Source organism: Staurois parvus, unplaced genomic scaffold (genome assembly GCF_062004578.1).
Source record: "Staurois parvus isolate SC_StPar_1 unplaced genomic scaffold, SC_StPar_1.0 ptg000097l, whole genome shotgun sequence".
NCBI classification, from domain to species: domain Eukaryota; kingdom Metazoa; phylum Chordata; class Amphibia; order Anura; family Ranidae; genus Staurois; species Staurois parvus.
In genome coordinates, this window is record NW_028317893.1 from 5,003,118 (window position 1) to 5,025,903 (window position 22,786).

The following is a 22,786-nucleotide window of genomic DNA, read 5'->3' on the forward strand; positions in this document are numbered from 1 at the left end:
GTTACTAAACCCACAACTGTAAAATCAGTCTGTATATGTAGTAAAGTATGCTTGTTATACTCGCTGTAGAACCCAAGAGGTTAATCCTCTGCATTGTGTTAAAGGCCGATTGATCCTGTCTTCTCTCATCCTCCCCTTCTTTTGCTGTCCCCATACCATAGTTAGAGCAGCAGTGGCAGGTCTGCACATGCTCTGTTTGTTGTGTATTACTAGAGAGGTGGGGGGTGCATGTGATTGGCACAGGGCCAGTCAGTGCTGTCCAGACAGAGGGTCAAAGATTATGCAGCCTCATATTACAGCCTATCAGTCCTTTGTGCTGTTTGCCCCATTGTTGGAAAAATAAAGGACTTTTATTTGTCATTGAGCCTCTGGTGTGTGGCCATCATCTTCTCTCTTTTGCGTACATGGTGGCGAGCCAGGGCCTTCACCCATATATAAGGTTTGAGTGAATTTCACCTGTGCGGTATTTGCTCATTAATAGCCTCATAGGACAGTCAGAGGAGAATGAAAACTCCTACAAGATTAACCAGTGCTCGGCCGGACACTGATAGAAGTCGCAAGACTGCTATATACTGCTGATGAGAAAAGGTATTTAGAAGTTTATATTTACTAAAATAATTGCATTTCCATGCTGTGTGTACTGTGGAAAACCAGATATAGTAAATGCAGGGTTCTGGGTTTAATAACACTTTAAAGCGAAGTTCTGCCCTCCCCCCCCCAAAAAAAAAAAAAACTGCTGACTTTTAATGTTAGCACTTCCGCCTAGCAGTATTAGAATTGTTGGTGCAAATCCCAACCACGGCACCACCTGCCTGGAGTTTGCATGTTCTACCTGTGTGGGCTTCCTTCGGGTGCTCCGGATTCCTCCTACACTCCAAAGACATGCTGGTAGGTTAATTGGCTCCTGTCTAAATTGTCCCTAGTATGTATATGTATGAATGTAAATTAGGGACCTTAGAGTGTACACCCCTTGAGAGTTAGGAACTGATGTGAATGTACAATATATATGTAAAAGCACTGTGTAAATTGACGGCACTATATAAATACCTGAAATAAAGAAAGAAATATTAGGGCACTTACCTGTCCAGGGATCCAGCGGTGTCCTCACCCCAAGCCGATTCTTCAGTTGGCTGTCAGGTGCCGGTGCCGCCATCTCGACTCAGGGAAATCGATGGTGAAGCCTTGCAACTTCACCGCCATTTTCCTACTGCGCATGTGCAATAGGAAATGGGCCACAGTCCTCTGGGACCTTTGAAGTATCCCAGAGAGTTGGGGGGGGGTCTGAACTTTCAGCTCAGTTTGCCATGGGGAACTGAGCCGGAAGTGGGCACAAGTACCTGTCAAAACCAGGTACCTGCCCCCCAACCCCCAAAAGGTGTCAAATGCTGCAGGGGGGGGGGTCTGAAATTTCGGCTCAGTTTGCCATGGGGAATTGAGCCGGAAGTGGGCACAGGTACCTGTCGAAACCAGGTACCTGCCCCCCAAAAGGTGTCAAAGGCTGCAGGGGGGGGTAGTCAGAAAAGCGGAGCTTCCACTTTTGGGTGGAACTCTGCTTTAAGTGGTCAGATGTGTAAGTTTACAAACTTGAATATTTTTTAGATTAATAGGAGTAGGCTAGAAATAATTGAAATACTAAGTGGAAATGAATGATTTTACATTTTGCCTCTCCTGTGTTCCATTCCATGTGTACAGTAACAGCTGCTCCCAGTGCAATGGCAGTACCCTAAATGAGCCAGTAGATGTCGCTCTCCTACGAGAGGCGGTTGGTGGCTAGGAAGTGAGCGCAGCCCTGCAGAGCCGTAGTGGAAGGGAGCAGCAAGGGTTAGTGCAGAGGAGGAAGCAGCGGCAGCCACTAGTCGGGGGGAAGAGTAGGGAAGCCCAGCATGCGCTATGTGCTGATGATAGGTTTTGCACGCCTGCCTATACAGTATGTGCCTGCTTGTCGGAGGGGCTGGGATGAGTCTTAGGGAGGAGGGGGAGGCGGCTGCCTGTGTACATATGCATGGTCAGGGGGCGTTCCTTTCCGCCGCCCGCAGTTCGTCGTCTTGCCGGTAGAGGCGATGCGGAGTCTCTGAGACAAAAATAGCCCGAAATTTGCCGAGAAATATCAGGATTGTGTATGAGGGGAGGGAGAGCGGCATTAGGCTGGTTTCCAGGAGGAGCTCTGCTCTCCTCTCCCCCTCTCTCTCTCCTCTCCTCTCCCTCTTTGTGTTATTTATAGACTCCCCTTTTTTATACCGCTTTCCTTCATCGCTATTTTCCTTTGCGGCGTTATGTGTCCCCGGCACTGCTGACACCTGGAAGAGGAGAAGAAGGAGGAGGAGGAGGAGGAGGCCGGGAGGGAGCAGGGGGAAGAGGACACCGACCCCCCACTATAGAGAGGGACCCCCACTACACTCACCGAGCCGTCACTATTTATAGACCGCCGAGACCATCCATCATCATCATCATTATTATTGTTATTATCCGGACGGAGCCCCCGAGCCTTCATCACCACCACCATCATCATCATCACCACCACCACCATGGGCTGTTTGGGGAACAGCAAGACGGAGGATCAGCGCATCGATGAGAAGGCGCAGAGAGAGGCCAACAAGAAGATCGAGAAGCAGCTGCAGAAGGAGAGGCTGGCCTACAAAGCCACACACCGGCTGCTGCTGCTCGGTGAGTCAGCCGGGGGACACCTACCGATCACCGCACTGCCACTCACAGGCCTCACCCTAGCCATCAGCACCGGGAGGAGGCAAGGGGTTAACTCCCCGCCATCATCGGGGGGGAGGAAAGGGTTAACACCCGCCACCACAAGGCAAGGGGATGTCCCTCACCATCAGCTGTAGGAAAGAAGGGGTTAACCAGCCCCCCTCTCTATTATCAGGGGTAGACAAGGGGTGAACCCTCTCCACCACCCCCCATAGTCATCATTTGTACAAGAGGTTAACCCTTCACCACCATCACTGGGAGCAGGAAAGGGGATAAACCCCCCCATGATCATTACTGGGAGCAGGAAAGGGGATAAACCCCCCCATGATCATCACTGGGAGCAGGAAAGGGGATAAATCCCCCATGATCATCACTGGTAGCAGGAAAAGGGATAAACCCCCCCATGATCATTACTGGGAGCAGGAAAGGGGATAAACCCCCCATGATCATTACTGGGAGCAGGAAAGGGGATAAACCCCCCATGATCATCACTGGGAGCAGGAAAGGGGATAAATCCCCCATGATCATCACTGGGAGCAGGAAAGGGGATAAATCCCCCATGATCATCACTGGGAGCAGGAAAGGGGATAAAGCCCCCATGGTCATCACTGGGAGCAGGAAAGGGGATACACCTCCCATGATCATCACTGGGAGCAGGAAAAGGGATAAACCCCCCCATGATCATCACTGGGAGCAGGAAAGGGGATAAATCCCCCATGATCATCACTGGGAGCAGGAAAGGGGATAAAGCCCCCATGGTCATCACTGGGAGCAGGGAAGGGGATAAAGCCCCCATGGTCATCACTGGGAGCAGGGAAGGGGATAAGTCCCCTATGATCATCACTGGGAGCAGGGAAGGGGATAAATCCCCCATGATCATCACTGGGAGCAGGGAAGGGGATAAATCCCCCATGATCATCACTGGGAGCAGGGAAGGGGATAAATCCCCCATGATCATCACTGGGAGCAGGGAAGGGGATAAATCCCCCATGATCATCACTGGGAGCAGGGAAGGGGATAAACCCCCATGATCATCACTGGGAGCAGGGAAGGGGATAAATCCCCCATGATCATCACTGGGAGCAGGAAAGGGGATAACTCCCCCATGATCATCACTGGGAGCAGGGAAGGGGATAAATCCCCCCATGATCATCACTGGGAGCAGAAAGGGGATAAATCCCCCATGATCATCACTGGGAGCAGGGAAGGGTTGACCCCCCCCCCCCACAAAACCATTGTAATAGGCAAGGGGTTAATCCCCTACAGTCAATACTGCTGGCATGAAAGCGGTTAACAACCCCCCATGATCATAACTCCTAGCAGGCAAGAAGTTAAAGTTAACCTTCATCCCTAACATGCAAAGGATTAACCCCATATCATTATTTGTAATGATTACTGGGAAGGGGCTTAACCCCCCCCCCCCCCAGGATGGTCACTGGTAGCAGGAAAGGGGTTACTCCACCAGGATGATCACTAGTAACAGGGAAAGGGTTACTACCCCCCCCCCCCCAGGATAATCACTGGTAGCAGAGAAGGGTAACCCACAGGATGATCAGTGGTAGCAGAGAAGGGGCCCCCGCACAGGATGATCAGTGACAGCAAAGAAGGGGTCCCCCACAGTATGATCAGTGGTAGCAGAGAAGGGGTCCCCCCACAGGATGGTCAGTGGCAGCAGAAAGGGGGTTACACCCCCTAGGATGATCAGTGGTAGTAGAGAAGGGGTTACACCCCCCCCCAGAATAATCAGTGGCAGCAGAAGGGGTGATCAGTGGTAGCAGAGAAGGGGTCCCCCCCAGGATGATCAGTGGTAGCAGAGAAGGGGCCCCCCCCCCCCCAGGATGATCAGTGGTAGCAGAGAAGGGGTCCCCACAGGATAATCAGTGGTAGCAGAGAAGGGGTTACCCCCGCAGGACCCCAAGATGATCATTGGTAGCTGGCAGCTTGGTGCAGAGTGCAGGGGGACGTAGGGTGTGAGCCGTCCTATGTGCAGGGAGACACATGTTCCCAGCGATGTACCCCAACTGCTCATGTCTTATGCAATGACATTTGTCTGGATTTTGCTCTCCTTCCATTGCTGTCAGCTCCACTGTTTGCTGCATATTTGTGTGCTGGTTGTTTAACGTTTTTCTCTTCCAGCCGCTGATGTAGTCATTGAATGTATACAAAATGTCACTACTGAATGACACACATGACCAGTTTATACTCCTTTTTTTTTATTTTCCTCTGCACATGAATCTGTGATCAGATGATGGGGGGGGGGGGGAGCACAGGGCCTGCAAGTAGTGTTGGAAATGCATGGATGTGATTCTATGAAGACATGATCTCAGTTTGTATTTTTCTGTATATATTTTGGCAGGTGCTGGTGAGTCAGGGAAAAGCACGATTGTGAAACAGATGAGGATCCTCCATGTCAATGGATTTAATTCAGAGTAAGGATACTGCTTTATAAAAATTCATATGTTCTTTCATGAATCGTGCTGTATGTATATTCTCCCAACCCTGTGTATGTATATATAGCTATATAGTGATTTGATGCTTAAACAGCCTGCATTAAAACAGTACGGCTTACATTGTGCATGCACGCCTGTGTGTTTTCCTACCCTGTAGGCTTCTCTACTGTATTTTCTGCTGTTGCTACTGCAGCGTTTGACAGGCCCTTGTGTAGCAACAACATGGCGACTATACTTTTACATAGCAGCAAATATCTAAATTCTGTGTCTGTGTGTGCAGAAGTTAGGCAGCAGCAGCAGTAACAGATAAGGATGTGGGGCTTTTGCCAGCATGGTCATTTAAATATGTCAAATATTTCAAATCGTGGATCTATTTTAATTCATCTCTGTAGAGTCAGAGGTCACCATGATTGTAGTCTGACCATACGGCTCCTTTATCTTCTACAAATTCTGAAGCCAGGGTTTATTTCTTACTTGCTGAGGGAATTTTCTGCCCATCCCAGCAGTCATACAGAAATTGAATTCTATATAATCTACTGTTGTCAATGACAGTGATTCTGCTCAGCTACTCTTATATTTTAATATCAGTATTGGTAACTGAGCATAAGGTTTGTGTCACTGGGTCAGCTATAAGCAGCCTCTAGGGTTTTAACCATTGAAGAACTAAAATTACCAGCATGCAGTGTTGTCTGCAGGCCTCCTGAACTGGCGGAGCACTGTGATGCAGTAACTCATAATCTAGTTTTATGAAATAATTTAGAACAGTCTTTTTCATCCTGTTTCATATGGAGGACCCCTGGAAACAACTTTTCAGTCTTGAGGAACCCCTGCTAATAATCACTTTATCTACAGCTCACTAATTATTAGTGTGATGGTTAGTGGGAAGAATGCATAGTTACATACAGTAGTTTGGTTGAAAAAAAACACAAGGCCATCCAGTTGAACCAATAATGCTTCTTGCATTTGCATTGATGACTGCCAGTGGTTACATCTCTAATAGTCAGAAATTGCTCATTACCCAAGGAAACCCTAACAACCTCTAGAGTAGGGGTGTCCAATTCATGGCCCAAAACGGCTATGCAGCCCCACATAAAATCTTACACTTACTTAAACATTTTTTACTTAAAGATTTTTATTTTATTTTTTCAGTTTTTGTAAGAATGCATTTACACTTGGCAAACACATGCAAGTGAAGAAACATTTTGACATTGTCTCTTTACTGGACTTTTATAAGTTTTATCTTCCCCCAAAATATATCCCACTCTCTACAGCAACACTTTATTCATGTCATCAGTTTTCAGCAGCACCTATATTTGTGAACAGCTATTTTCATGAATGAGGTACACAAAGGGCAAAATTAGAACCAAAATATCTGATGTGGACCTTGAGAATTCATTCAAAATTGCTACTACAGCCATTAAATCGGATATTGATGTAGTAGTGTATCAAAAACAAATATTGCACTACTTTTATGTTGCCCTCTTTTAGTTTTATAGTAAAAATTACAACAAAACTCAGGTACATTATCTGTATCAGTGATTGCTCACTTGTGATCTGCCCAACATTTCCTGCTCATCAGCTATCCTTATTGTTAGTGTATTTTACGTGAGGCCCAAGATAATTCCTCTTCTTTCAATGTGGTCCAACAAAGTCAAAAGGTTGGACATCCCTGCTCTAGAGGAATGGCGCTTGAGAGAGCCTGATTTCGAATCTGACTTCCTCTTCTGATGTACTGGTGTTGTCCTCCAAGTTATTGGGACTTGCTTCCATATTGGTAATAAACATTGGCAAAGTCATCTTCCAGCTTTATAAAGCCAAAGAATAAATATAGACGTTATTTACAAAGAGATGCACCTTTATTGACAAAAGTAGTTTACCACCGTTGTCCTCCTTTTAATGATTGCAGACAAGGAATATTGTTTATGTAGCAACTTGATCGTCTTGTGAAAATGAAACTTAAAGAATTTTTGCCTTTTACTTAGGGAAAAGAAGCAGAAAATTCAAGATATTCGGAAAAACGTTAAAGATGCCATTGTGGTAAGTTTTATTATCAGTAGGATGATTCTACATCTATTTGACTAGGGGTCTGTGATGCTCTTTTAGTCTAGCTTTACACTAGAATGTGGTGCAGGAAACCTGCACTCCATGCGTGTTTCCCACACCGTTTTCAAATCGCACTACACTTGTGATCTTCTGCGGGTGTTAGTGCAGTCTTAACAACACACAAAAGCAGTGATCATGCGATACAGTTGCAGTACAGTTCCATAATTGGTGCATACATGACTTTGGTGCAATGTGATTTGAGCCCATTAAAAATGAATCGGCTCAAATCGCACTGCACTGAGTCGCATGTGAATTAAATAGGAATGAGTTGCGGTTCCTATGCAATTTATATGCAGTACATAGTGTGAACAGAGGCTTGGGGTCAAATGTCCATGTTTCCCATTTAAGAACCAAAACAATTTGTGAAAAAAAAGATTATTGGTCTGGGTTAGTTATTCAGCTGCCTTTGTAGTAAAATTTGAAAAGGCTCTCCTTGGCTGGGACCACCTTTGTGCATTGGATGGACATCGCCCAATATGTCTGGCAGTTGTCAGATCAGGAAGGGATCCTCATGTGTCATCCTCAACATCCACTGGTCGAGTGATCTGAAATGGATTTTTAAAATCCTTCTTTTTCTCCTAGATAAGGCTGATGCCATGTTTGTCTGCTCAGTACATAAACATGTATGTTTGACCAAATTATGTTAGTATTGTAATAACTCTGAGGTACAGTTGTGTAGTAGCTGTATCTTCTGACCCCCACCTCATATCTAGGTCTACCCTTACAATACTTAACTAAAACCTCTAAATGTTGGCTTTGGGAAGCCAGTGCTAATGTAACAATCTATGCTAGATCATATGACATATCATGCATCTGTAATATGTATTCACATCAAAAAAGTGCTGCATTCTGCCTAAATATTGTGTCATACCCTAAATGTTCTCAATTTTCTTTGCAGACTATAGTATCTGCAATGAGCACCTTAATACCTCCAGTTCCACTGGCGAATCCTGAAAACCAGTTCCGCCTTGACTACATCAAGAGTATAGCTCCACTGTCAGACTTTGATTACACACAGGTAGGCTGTGGTTACCTTTTCTTTTTCTAGCTGGCTCTCGCTACTTTTGTGTAAAAATATTCTGCTGTTATAATGCCAAATTTGAATTTAGTGCTTTTCCTGTTTGTTTTTTGTAAAACAAGAATGTGGTTGCTGAAAGGAGAAGAATTTGGATGGCTTCTGTTGGTGCTATTGGGTTCAGACAAGGAAGCATGCAGAGATCATTAGAACTAAGTGACCATTTTGCTACCTTTTGCCCCAAATAAAGGGAAACTTTTATAGTAATACATTTTAAGTAATAAAAGGCAGTACCTTTGAATATTGCATACTTATCCAGACGATATACCTGCATTATACTCGGATCTATGTTGTATAGTTTCAGTAGCATGATGTATCACTTTTTTCACAAGGATTTTCATGTTGTGTTTCTTAAAAGATTCTCAAATGTGGTGGTGTAAAAAATGTTTAGTATACAAAGCTTTAGGTGATAAGCTTTTATGTTAGTTCACATCACCACATTTCACAAGAATACAGTGGTAAGATAAACATTGGTAAAGGCTTGGCAAAAAAGTATCTTGGCGGCTATCTGTTTATTAATAATGATGATAATAATAAATGTATTATTATCTGTGGACATGTGTTGACTTTTACATTCTAATTTGGCTAATCATGACTTATTGAGAGCCCTTAATAACAAATGGTAAGTTCTAGAAACTGGCAGGCAATTGTCTCCAGGACCGATGTAGTAAGGGTTCAGTAGGATTTCTTGGAGCGGAATGTACTATTATGCATGGTGGACATAAGCTGAAAATGATTTTGTTTTTGTGGTCTGTGTTTCAAACTGAATTAAGTTCCCTTATACATCCTCTTGTAGAAAAACTACTTGCATGTGCTAAATAACAATGATGAAAATTGAAAAAAAAAATTGAAAGCTTTGGTAACTAGTTATATTGATTGTATTTCCATGATATGCAGTCTGAGAACAGTGTTGAGAAAAATGACAATGCATACTCCACACTTATGTACATTTTTACAGATGTTGGATGCCTTGTTATTTAGATGTTGTGCAGTGCAGATTCCAGTTGTTTATCATTTTATTATTGCATTAAAGAATAGTGAAAAGACTGTTCTCATAGTACTTTCATGGGCCGTTTTGTGAGCTGCATGATGTTTTTAAAAGGTTGTAATGAGTTCATTTATCAGCTGTTCTGCAGCAACTGTTATCATCGGAGTATGCAAACACCAACCTTGTCATGGACAAAAGAACAGCTGTATAATCTTATGTATTGCTAGCAAAGTTTTTTTTGTGATCAAAAGGCTGTGCTCTAAAGGTGACTTGTTGAATGACATTAGTTCTATACCTTTTGCACAGTTGCCACTGATTTCTGGAATTTTGGGCACTGGAAATAATTTTTTTTTCATCAATCCTGTATGAACATGCTAATTAATGTTAATGTATCTGACTTTAACATTTTTGTTGATAAACAGAATGTTTGTGTTTTTAGTTTGGTTTATAAGGCCTTGTTCACATAGGTGTACTTAAATAAACACCTGTGTGAGGGTCGTGTTTGCCCACATGAAATGCACAGGGGTTCCATGCATTCTGCATGCAGGCAGTCCCAGTTATGTCAGCGAGGACAAAGCAGCTGCATGGACACAGCTGTTACTCCCAATTCGACATCCGTGTGGGTGCGTGTCCCCGAACGCAGACATTGTGAGTTCAGAGAAACTCACCCACACAATTGTCAAATTGGGAGCAGTGGCTGTGTCCATGCAGCTGCTGCTTCCTGACTGGCATAGCTGGGACTGCCTGTATGCAGAATGCATGGAGGCAAACATGACCCTCACATGGGTGTACACTTAAGGAAGCCTGTATGAACGAGGCCTAAAACTGTTCCAAACTTGGGTGTTTAGTGTCTCTCTTGGTTTTTAGAGGTGAAGTTTTACAGGATGAACTTAGGGGTGTTAACTTATTGGCAAGATGTCCCTGAAATAATTTAGAATGTTTGAACTATACTGTACCTTTTTTGTGGCTTTGGTGCAAATGAAATTCTGGGTATGATTTGCTTATTTTTTGTTTAAACATTTTTAAATATTTTGATGTTTAATCTCTGGGTAAACTGCTTACATGTTAAAGCCTAACTCCAGGCAAATAAAAAAATATCCCTCGTAGTGGGGGGCTGTGCGTGCAGTACAGGGGTTAATTGCTTATTTATGTCTAGGGGAACAATAAAAGAAGATATATTTGCTCCATCCTCTGCTCCTCCCCACAGCTAAATCTGTCCCTACAGCTTCCACACCCCTGCACTTTAGCGGTCTAGGGTCCTGACATAATCAAGACCAGAGCAAGACCCATAGCCCTGCATTAGCTTTGATGATGGCAAGGGACTGGCCACCGAAAGATAATGGGGGAGCTGAGGATCGGGTGAGTAAAAGAATTTCTCCTCTCTCCTGGACAAAACAAGCTATTGACCCTTGCAGTACATGCAGCCCCACTGTAGGTGTTTTTTGGTTTTTCTTTTCCTGCCTGGAGTGGGGCTTTAAGGCTTTATTTTATCCTTATCTTTGTGAATTTATGTGATTTTCTTTTTTTTTTTCTGGTTCGCTGGTTATTCAGGATTTAAATATCACAGATGTTGTGAATGTAAAACATCAGATTAAATGTCAGTAGTAAAATGTTTTGTTTACTTCTGCACTTTTAATATTCAGACAGGACACAAGAGAAGGTGTGTGGGAAGAATACTATTTTTCAGTATTATATGTTTTATACAAACTAATGTTCCTATTCCAGGTGATTGATTTAACCCTGCTTCTGAATTTCGGCAATGTTGCACTTGTATTTAACAGTGGTTTTGAAAAGATGGTTTATGTTGAAATATTTTAAAGAGGGTCAGTTAGAAAAGTATTTACAGGTGAAACATTGATCCTGGGCCAGTTTCTAAAACAATTATAAGTGATGATTCTCTTGGTTTTGTGATGTTTCATTGGTGGAGGAAATCAATGTTGCTTGTGTTGCCCATACCAGAGAGATTAAATCTCATGTCTAGTGGTCATTGATAGTACTTTTTCCTTACTTCCCTTTGTGGCATACTCCTGCAGGTGCGTACAGTCCCATTGCCCCTTTATTATTTCTCATTGTTAGAAAAGTGGATTGATGGCTAATATCAAGCATCGCAGTCCTTTAAAGAAAGAGCACACCCAGGCTTTTGTGCCTTATGCATGTGGACATTTAGAAGGTGCAGAGCCCTCTAGCATAAAAACACAGCTTTTCTATGCCCGGGTAGGTACAGATGGCACATACAGCTGCCTGTACACGTGACTGGCTATACGCATCCATATACTCATGTGTACACCATTACCTTGTGCATCAGCATTTATACCCAAACATGCCCCAACAGCATATTTTCTCAAACACGAAAGTGGTACGTTTAGGGAAATATGCCATAAACACTGGTGTACAAGGTATCTGTGTTTACAACAGTACAGCCGCATACAGATGACTGTATGCACCCCTTGGGCATAGGAAAGTGCTGGGCATTTTACACTAGAGGGCTTTTAGCCAGTAGACATCGTGAATGAGACCTTAGGCCCCCCTCACACCAAATAAGTTGGGTTGTTCTGGGCAACCTTGCCAACAAAGACCAGGCAAAAAGGCTTGTATCATTTCCTGACGATGTATGCTGAAAAAAATTATATGGTATGCTTTCCATTTTCTTTTATCACAGCGTGGTGTGATGCAAGCCATTGCATTGCCAATAGAACTGAATGAAATGTCACTTTGGGTGAGATTTACTAAAACTGGTGCACTCAGAATGTTGTGCAGCTGTGCATAGTAACCAATCAGCTTCCAACTTCAGTTTGTTCAATTACGCTTTGACAATATAACTTGGAAGCTGATTGTTTTTTATGTACAACTGCACCAGATTTTGTGCCATGCAGTTTTAGTAAACAACTTAGTAAAGTTTTAATAATAAAGTTAGTGCAAGTTGCTGTTACATCGCACACCAGCAGCCATGTGCTAGCGCATGCTGCTGGTATAAATCACCTCTTAGCCCTGGTTCACACCAGTACGACTTGTCATGTGGTTTGACAGTTCCAAATCGCATGAGAAGTTCCACCCTATTTGTGCCTATGGAACCAATCTCTGCTACTCTGACTTTGTGGTGCACCACCGATTTTGCAAAAAAGGTTCCTGCAGTATTTTTGGCGACTGCAGGCAGATTTCAGGCACGCCACACATGAAATCGCACTGACCAGTGGCTTTAAAATCACGCTACTTCAAGTTACTTAGCACAATTTCAAAGCCGCATTTTGTGTGAACCATGGCTTAGAGTTTGTGAATGGATGTACACATAATCTGATCTGTTTTATATCGTGAAATTTTAGTTGCAGTTTTACAGCTTTCCCCATGTTTGTGTTTACTGTAGACATTTTATCATTATAGGTGTATTGCATTATCTGTCTTTCTTTTAAAGTGTGTGTCAAGGCAAAATTAAAAAAAAAAAAAAAATGTGGTACACCCCTTCAATATTTTCACATTCCCGTTTTATTATGACTTTAACAGGCCCTGCAAGTAGAGAAAGATACCTGTTGCAATGCACTACTCAAAAACTACTCAAACACTGCTACTCTCAGATCTCTGGAACTTAAAGTTTAATCATTCTGTAGTCGATAATACAAAATAGAAGGGTTGTTTGAGAAATTAGATGAGTGTGGAAAGGACACAGGACAACTCTGACTTGATCTACAGTATCCAAGGCCAAAAATTAGTAAATAAGAGATGTTCCTTGTTAGTTTTTACATATACTTAAAAGTACTTCACTGCATCTGCTTTTTGTTTGACGGACCTCTCTAATGGCTATTTCTGTTATGTGATCCCTAGTCGATGAGTAGTGCTATAATGTGTACTTTTGTGTAATATGACCTTTTTCTTTTTTTTTTTTTTTTTTTTAGACCAATAATTCACAATAAAATTTCCACCCAATTTTTGTTCATGGGAAACCTGTAATTAAGAAGTGTAGAGACTGCCGTTGCTGACCTCTGCTTTAGAAAATACCATTTACCTGTCTTTTCTGTTCAATGACCTGGAACGACTATGTAGATTAGGAGATTCGCCCTTCACCCTGAAGCTTTTAATTGCATATCTGGGCCAGTTTCTTTGAAATGAGTGAAGCCATAGACAGTGAGGCGCCTAGAATGTTCAGGACAACGGTGCCCCAGTATTTTTCTCAGTATAGTCCTTAAAATTCTGCACAATGGGGTGGTAATTGGCCCTACAGAAAACTTTAGTCCAAACTTGAAAATAGTAACCCAAAACTTCTCAAAAACGAGAAGATGGGGAGGGAGGTGCTGACAGAGGAAACAACCTTGACTGCAGAACCCTAATTAGTATCACAATATATAAAGAGCTGCAGGTGTCCCTTAATCAATAAACAAAAAAAATCAATACTGTATAAAAAAAAAAAAACACAACAGCCTTTTAATTGGATGAGTGTATCCTGGAAACCATAGTTCACAATTAAAACCACTTAAAATGAAATACTATATGCCAAAACTCCTGAAAAGAACCAGTGTGCGGTCACATACAACCTATAATACAACAATCAGCAGAATTGTCCTAAAGAAAATAAAAAAATTTTACAAAAATAACCTAGAGCCACCTAGATGGTTGGTCCCTATCAAGTACTCGGTGTACTTTGTTAGCACAGCGGATATTCATTTCAATATGGTATATACATATAGGCTAATGTGCTAAATATCTGTAAATAATTAGAATCAATCAATATCCAAGTAAAACAGAGCAACAGTCTGGTCATATATAGCTTGCACAAAATGGTGAACTGGGGTGAGAACCGCCCATAAAACAGTAAGTACCCCATATGTGTTAGTTGTAGCCGAGCTGGCACATGAAGATGTGTTCAATCAAAAAGTGCCAAATTCTAAACTTGTTTGGGCACTCCCACATCATACACATAGCCATGCATATTATAGTGAAACGTGAATCTCAATGCTGCGCACAAGTGTCTTGTCTCTGCAAGGATGTCATAATGTGTATTGCATGACTTGTGTGGCTGAAGCCATATATATTGGTATAGTAGAACTATTCTCCTGTATAGCAAATGTAGATCAGTTCTTTATGTTGTGTCTTTAACCACCTCCCGCCCTCCATATAAGGCAATGACGGGCGCAAGGCGGTTCTCTCATTCTGGGAGGACGTCATATGACATCCTCCTACTCTAACCGCGTGTGCGCGGCGATCGGTGGTGCGCTGTGTCCCTCGGACACAGCGGATCACCGATCAACGGAAAGAACCGAAAGTTTTGGTTGGCTCATGTGTCCAATCACAGCTCATCGCATGTAAATAGGGATATGCCGGTTATTGGCATTTCTCTCCTCACAAGCTGTCACATTGGCAGCTCGAGAGGAGAGCAGAGCCAGTAATCGGCATTCCTCAGAGGGGACATGTCCACTGATCATCAGGGCACTGATGATCAGTGTAGCCCCAGCAGTGCCACCTGGCAGTGTCCAACAATGCTAGCTGTCAGTGCTCATCAGTGCCACCTGCCAGTGCCCATCAGTGCCACATATCAGTGCCTACCAGTGCACATCAATGCAACATAGTGTCCATCTTAGCTGCCTTTCAGTGCCTATCAGTGCCACCTATTAGTGCCGCCTATCAGTTCCATATATGAGTGCTGCCTTTCAGTGCCCATCAGTGATGCCTGTCAGTGCCCATCAGTGCCTCCTATCAGTGCAGGTTATCAGTGCCCATCACTGCAGCCTCATTAGCGCACATCAGTGAAGGAGAAAAATCACTTATTTACAAAATTTTAAAACAAAAACTAAGCAAAAACTTTTTTTTTTCCAAATTTTCAGTTGTTTTTGATTTGTTGGGAAAAAACAAAAAACCCAGAGGTGATTAAATACCACCAAAAGAAAGCTCTTTCTGTCTCAAAAAAAATTATACAAATTTCATATGGGTACAGTGTTGCATGACCGCGCAATTGTCATTCAAACTGCAACAACACTGAAAGCTGAAAATTGGCCTGGACAGGAAGGGGGTATAAGTGCCCTGTAGGCTAGTGGTTAAAACTCTATTCTCAAAGATGTCTCAAACCCATTTTTCAAGGAGCTTTAAAATTTAATGAAACCAAAAATTCCAAGGTTTGAAAGCTGATTTTACTTAGATTACATTATCAATTCCAAATGTTTTTGTAGCTCCAATTTTACCAGGATACATTCAAAGTCATATCACTATATTTGTTTCCTTTCTGGTAAAAATGATAGGTCATTTTTGCAAAGATATTTTTCCTTTGAGAGAAAGTGAGAAAGATAAACAGACATACTGTTTGTAATTGTACTTTTTTTTTTCTTTTTTTTGCAGGCAAAAGTAAATATAATTCTGTTATAGTGTGTCAACAAAGAATAGCTATGTTAATCAGTGCCACCTCTCTCTGTCCGGCAAATTGTATACATATATATTAGAGCTTCACCTTCTTCAAAATCAGAGCTGCCTTTTGATTTGTATTAACCACTTGACCTCCAGAAGATTTACCCCCTTCATGACCAGGTCATTTTTTGCTATACGGCACTGCATTACTTTAACTGACAATTGCGCGGTCATGCAGCATAGTGCATAAATAAAATGTATGTCATTTTTTTCCCACAAATAGAGCTTTCTCTTGGTGATATTTGATCACCACTGACTTTTTATATTTTTTTTTACGCTATAAACAAAAAAAGGCTGACAATTTTGGAAAAAAAACAAAACAATATTTTTCGCTTTCTGCTATAAAACATATCCAGTAAACAAAATCTAAAAAAAAAAATCTAATTTCTTCATAAATTTAGGCCAATGTGTATTCTGGTACATATTTTTGGTAAAAAAAATCCCAATAAGCGTTTATTGATTGGTTTGCGCAAAAGTTATAGCTACTGATTTATTTATATTAGTAATGACGGCGATCAGCAATTTATAGTGGATTGCGATATTGTGGCGGACATTCTGACACTAACTGACACTTTGTGGGAACCAGTGACACTAAAACAGTAATCACTGTTAAAAATATACACTGTCACTGTACTAATGACACTGGCTGGGAAGGGGTTAAACATCTAGGGCAGGGGTGTCAAACTGGTGGACCTGTGAAACTGCAATTCCCATCATGCCTCTGCCTTTGGGAGTCATGCTTGTAACTGTCAATCTTGCAATGCCTCATGGGACTTGTAGTCTGGCAACAGCTGGTGGGCTACCAGTTTGACACCTGTGATCTAGTGTAATCAAAGGATTAACACTGTGCCTAACCAGTAATTTTGTTTGGTATTTTTTACTAGGTAATATATTGGACTTTATTCCCTGCTGTGCAGGGAAACAGAATCCAGCACATCGCCACTGACAGGACACAGCTCTGCCTTACAAGGGCAATCAAAGGATTAATTGTGTGCCTAACCAGTGATTTACATAAATAGGCATTTACTTACATAGGCAGAGCTGTGTTCTGTCTCTCTCCTTGCCAATCAGCAGGTGTCGGCTGACATCCATTGGCCCAGCACACACTGATCAGCTTCTGTTGTGACTAATCACAGCAGAAGTGGCATGCGACCCTCAAACGGGAAGTGAAAATCGGGAGGTGGAAAATTTTATATATATATATATATAATTTTTTTTTTTTTTTTTTTTTTTACTCAGAGCTTCCACCCTGTAGTTTTTGTAAACTATGTTCAGCCAAATCTTTTCCTCTGAATTTTTGGTGACAACCATGTCACCAGACAGGAGTTAACAGCTTTTTATTGCTGTCAATGTCCCTGTTGCAGATTTTTTCTTTACTTCCTATGTGGTGAAATGGTTGTCACCGTGACAGTAAGGTAGGGGAGATACCGTTACAGTATCATGGAGCCCTGGATAGCAGTAAAAACCCAGCAGGGTTTATTTATTTCTCACTCTATCCAAAGCAACAGAAAAAAACAAAATGCTGGAGATACATTTTAACTGGTGGGTTTGAGTACCAGAAGCTTGTTTCATGAATAAACTAGTAGAATTTTGTTCAAAAATTTTCATTTGACAAATGTTCATTCATGGAAAAATTTTTTCTTGAACAAACAAATTTCCAACAGTGTATGTGGATTTCATTCAGGAAATTACATTAATTCCAAAATCAAATGTTAAAAGCAAACAACATTTTTAAGTATTTTCAAGCAATATTCATCAAGTCATTGAATGTACAGAGAATTTTCATACGAATTTTTGTATACATGTTCATTGTGTATGGGCAGATTTATGGCCCATATACGTGATAAGAAAATCATACGAAAATTTCAGTACCAGAAAGAATCAGTCGATTATCTGTCCATTGGTATATAGCTTTCGACAGCAGATTCTGACGTTTCCAAGGGTGCAAGATAGAAAATTTTTAGCATATGTGAACACAATGTCCATTTTTTATGTTCTTGCCGAGTTTAATGTGTACAGTAATCGTACGGAAGTAAGCAGCCAGAAAAAAACGTGCATGATCAGAAGCAAAGAAGGACCCTGCACTTCCATTTCTACTACACTAATACATACGCTACATTTGTCTACGTTTGTCTTTGTCAGACCAGAATTGTCTAAAGAGTCAACACCCGTCCAACTACATCATGATATGCACTTTCATGGAAAATCTAGACAATCGCAGAGGTATCAAAATCAGCAAAATTGTACAGGAAAGTAACATTCTGAATAGGACACATTTTAGCGTGATCTGTTGCTTGTTTTAAGTGGGATATTTGCATGCTTATCTATTATAAATGTGTCATTGATGTGCAAATTGATACAGCACACCCTGAGTTTGTTGCATTTGCATTCTTCTAGATACATTTTATGTATGTTTGTATTCCTAAATGTAAGCACAGTGCCCCATTTTGCAATCTCATGTGCTGATTGACATTTGTTCACTTTCACAGGAATTGACTGGTTTCATTTTTAATCCTTATTTATTGATCTATTTTATGCCCTTTGTGCAGTAGCGTTAACAGATTAAGGGCACATTGCGCTAGTAGCTGTGGAAAGTGATCATGGTATGTTACATAATCGTCCAGCTTCATTTACATTGTTAGCTTTGCTTAGTATAATCAGAGGGAAAGTGGTCTGATTCCATCTGCTGCATGAGGCTGGGCTGGCTGAGTTTAGGGAAAGAAAAGCTTTCGGAGTTTCCTTGTTTGTGGATTTGTGTGTGCAGCGTGAGAGGTCAATGAACCAAAATGACGATGATGTATGTTGGAGGGAGCCAGACTATGGTTGCTGTAAGCAATGGCTGAGTTTATCTAAAGGATCTGTAGAGCATTGAGAATGTGTAGTAGTCCATAGCAACTGCTAACATTCCATCAATATAAATCAGCCAGAGCAATGAGAGATGACTATTGATTGGTCAGTATACATTTTTTTCACTTTAATCATCACTTTTGGCCTTTTCTCTCTCTGTTTTTCAAGTTCAGTCTTGATTAGACAATAAATGTTCTATTAGTAAAGAACTTCACATAGATTGATAGCTGCGGTTTAGTTTGGTGCATTTCCTGCTTTATGTCTTTTTGTGCCTTCACATCACAAATGTGGCTTTCAAAAGCTAGCTTGCAATTACTGCTCATAAAAAGTAACAAGTGACCTTACCGTGGAAAGTTACTGATAAGCTTAGGCACAGTTGAGTCAGTTAAGTTCTTCAAATGTTTTTAGTCAGCTATTCTTTTGATATTAAAAAATGGGAATGATCCCAAGGAGGTGGCTTCTTACTGACCTATTTCACTCCTGAACACAGATCTTTGTATTTTAAGGGCTCATGTGTACGGAGCGTTTGGAAAACTCTTCTGAACGATGGAAACTGACTGCAGGAAAACGTAGGTTAAAAAAAGTCAGTTTAGCTGCGTTTGCACACCGTGTTTATGAGCGTATATGTGTATTTGCGTTTAGAAGCGTTTTTTTAAGATGACCTCAGGAGAACCAGAATGCACTGAAAAACAAAATGCCCAGAGTGCATTGAAAAACAGTAAAAAATTAACTATTTCAGACATTTTGAGAGAAATAGAGAGAGCAGAAGCAGAGAGAGCAGTATGTGTTGAGATGACCTGTCTTTTCTGGTTGTATTCACTATGGATCCCATCATGAGCATAATGCAGCACGTTCTACCATTTTTTCCTTCACGCCTAATCTGGAACTGACTGCGCTGGTGTACTAAGTCCATTTGAATACATGGAAAACGCTTTGCATGCATTTCTGATGATAAAAAAAGGCTCTGGACAGTATCTGGTTATGGAACAGTTTTAAAAAAAAAGCAGTTATCCGCGTTTACAAGCATTTGGCGTTTGAAACGCTGATAAAATCTACTCCTGAACGCAAGTTCGGTGCATTCAAAAAAACGACTGTAAACTCAACTGCCTGTAAACGACTGTGTACATGGACATATAGGAAAACATAAAGGAGAGTTCAGGGGCTGCTGAAAAAAACGCTCAACAGCTCCTGAACGTCAGTTTATCAGCTGCAGTGTACATGAGCCCTTATAGTCATAGCTTTTTTTCCTTCTATGAAAATGTTGTTTCCTGTGCTCCCACTCCATTGCTCTGTGCTGGCATAGCTGAGTAACAGCCACACCCTTCATTAGAAGTGTCCTCATATGAGCTTGTATTGCACAGAAAGGCCTCATGTACACTAGACGTTATAAAAATGCCAATAGCATTAGCTGTAGAATGCTACGTTAAAAACACGAGTTTTGTCTCTTTTTTGCAGTTTTACAGTAGTGTTTTTTAGTGTTTGCTTTTTTTACCAAAACTATACTCCCACAAAAGCTTAAGGCTCAAAAGCGCTCATAAATGCTGGATAGCTGCATTTTTTAGTGCTTTGCAGCATTTTTCAGCATTAGAGCATTTAACAACTGAAAAACTCTTTTTCAAACACAATAGTTCTGTTTTTTTTCCAGCCTGTAAGCACCCCTGCCAAAAAATGCTGATAAAAGTCTGTGTGCATGGACACATAGGATAACATGATGAGATGTTTCATGGCTGTGGGAAAAAAACCTGATGCCCAAAACAGCAGCTTTAAAAACTCTTAGTGTGCATGAGGCCAAATGAGGGGTGTATGAGACTAGCTTTGTTACTGAGTGCTGATTACCGAGGGCAGTAGGTCTAACACCTATTGGACTGCACAGTCATGTTTAGACACATTGCAGAACAACTCCTTCAACAGGAACGTGGAGGTAAGGCTGACCATACATTATAAAATTTTCTTGAGATTTTTTTCAACTGCCTGTAAACCACTGTAAACGACTATGTGTACATGGACACATAGGAAAACAATAGGGAGAGTTCAGGGGCTGCTAAAAAAAAATGCTCCTGAACGTCAGTTGCAGTGTACATGAGCCCTAACAACACATTTTAACATCAAATATGACAAAAAAAAGTCAGTTTAGCTGAGTTGCACACCACGTTTATGAGCGTATATGTGCGTTTGCGTTTAGAAGCGTTTTTTTTAAGATAACCTCAGGAGAACCAGAATGCACTGAAAAACAAAATGCCCAGAATGCACTGAAAAACAGTAAAAAACTATTTCAGACATTTTGAGAGAAATAGAGAGAGCAGAAGCAGAGAGAGCAGTATGTGTTGAGATGACCTGTCTTTTCTGGTTGTATTCACTATGGATCCCATCATGAGCATAATGCAGCACGTTCTACCATTTTTTCCTTCACGCAAAACCTGGAACTGACTGCGCTGGTGTACTAGGTCCATTTGAATACATGGAAAACGCTTTGCATGCATTTCTGATGATGAAAAAAAGGCTCTGGACAGCATCTGGTTATGGAACAGTTAAAAACGCTTATAAACGCAGTTATCCGTGTTTACAAGTGTTTGACGTTTGAAATGCTGATAAAATCTACTCCTGAACACAAGTTCGGTGCATTCAAAAAAACGACTAAAGTCAACTGCCTGTAAACCACTGTAAACGACTATGTGTACATGGACACATAGGAAAACAATAGGGAGAGTTCAGGGGCTGCTAAAAAAAATGCAGAAAAGCTCCTGAACGTCAGCTGCAGTGTACATTGCCCTAACAACAAATTGTAACATCAAATATGACAAGGAGGTTGACAGATGTAGTTGGCATCCTAGTGCATGAAGACCAGTCTGGTTTTATGCCGACTCGCTCAATATACAAGAACATACGTCAGCTGTTGGCCATGTTACAATATTTCCACAATTTAAATTCCTAGGAATGGGATATTAGTGAGGATATGCCAGTTTTGGTCTTCTTCAGATGCCAAAAAAGGCTTTTGATAATATTCAATGAAAACATATTGAGAACACAAAGTGGAGAATTTGGATTTAAAGGGAATTTTGCCGATTTGTATAAAGAGATTGTAAGAAGTAACCGCCAACATAATTATAAACTGTGAGACGATAAGGACTTCTAAAGGAGTGAGACAAGCTGCCCCCTCATTTTTCAGTTTAGCTTTTGAACCTCTTTCCCAAGTTTTGAAGAATATAGATCCAGCTTTATTGGTGAATACAAGAACCCTGAAATCATCATTATATGTGGATGATATGCTTCTTTACATCTCTGACCCTGATGTATAGTTGCCCTAAATTACTGACCCTAGTTTTGAAAGTTGCTGGTTCTTGTATAAATCCAGGGAATTCATATCATTGGTTTATGGGAAAGCAGAAAGCTGCTATTAAGTGGCAGAGATTGTTCAGATTGTTTCCACTTCCGGGGTTTGTACTTCTTCAGAGAATGTGGGGGGAACTTACCATCAAAATTATGAACCAGGAATTGTGGGAATTTTAAAGTTACTAGATAAATGGAGAGGACTCGCGACTTCACTAAGTGGAAGGGTAGCATTAGAGTAGATTATTATTATTATACAGGATTTATATAGCGCCAACAGTTTACACAGCGCAACATAATGGCAGACATTACAATACAGTTTAATACAGTAGGAATGCTCTGTTCATTAGAGCTTACAATCTAAGAACAATAATTTGCAGAAATGTAAATATCTGATAATATATCTGATTCAGTGTTATTGTCAAACCAGGATATAAGGAAATGGGTAAGAGGAATCCAAATATTTCTTTGGATGGGGGGGGGGGAGCTAGGACTAACAAAATAAGAACATGGACTATGGTATAATATTTCTTTTCTAGTCCAGTGATCATTTGGTTGGTAAGAATGTATTTTTTGGATGCAAAGTTGTAGGAGCACCTTACAGAAGCACTACCAATAGTCTTTTTGCCGCATGATAAAACAAAAAAAAGGAAATAACAAATTTTGAACAAATCATTTTATTTTAGAAATACATTTGAGGCTGAACTCCAGTAAAACAGCATGTGTATTGCTTGTTGAAATTTAGGGGTTGGTTTACTAAAGGCAAATACTGTTCACTTTCCAAGGGAAGTTGCAATTTGCAAGGGAATATGCCCCACAGCTTATTGAATGTAGTTTTTGTTTTTTCAAAGAAAACCCATTCAGGTGTATGGAAAATAAAAAAATTCACTTTTGCTTAAACATGATTGGGCG

The 22,786-nt window shown here is 41.1% G+C and overlaps 1 protein-coding gene across 2 annotated transcripts in view; it reads left to right on the forward strand.

Moving 5' to 3' along the window:
• Positions 1-22,786, forward strand: part of GNAL (G protein subunit alpha L) — a 357,841-nt gene that overhangs the window by 105,377 nt on the left and 229,678 nt on the right. The window contains exons 1-4 of one of the 2 annotated variants that reach the window (XM_089671023.1): positions 1,939-2,664; positions 5,057-5,129; positions 7,133-7,187; positions 8,152-8,271. In XM_089671023.1, the coding sequence (XP_089527149.1) occupies positions 2,526-2,664; positions 5,057-5,129; positions 7,133-7,187; positions 8,152-8,271 (387 nt within the window). In that variant the 5' untranslated portion in view covers positions 1,939-2,525. Of the gene's footprint in view, positions 1-1,938; positions 2,665-5,056; positions 5,130-7,132; positions 7,188-8,151; positions 8,272-22,786 lie in introns of those variants that run through there. The other variant, XM_089671021.1, reaches the window with a different exon arrangement.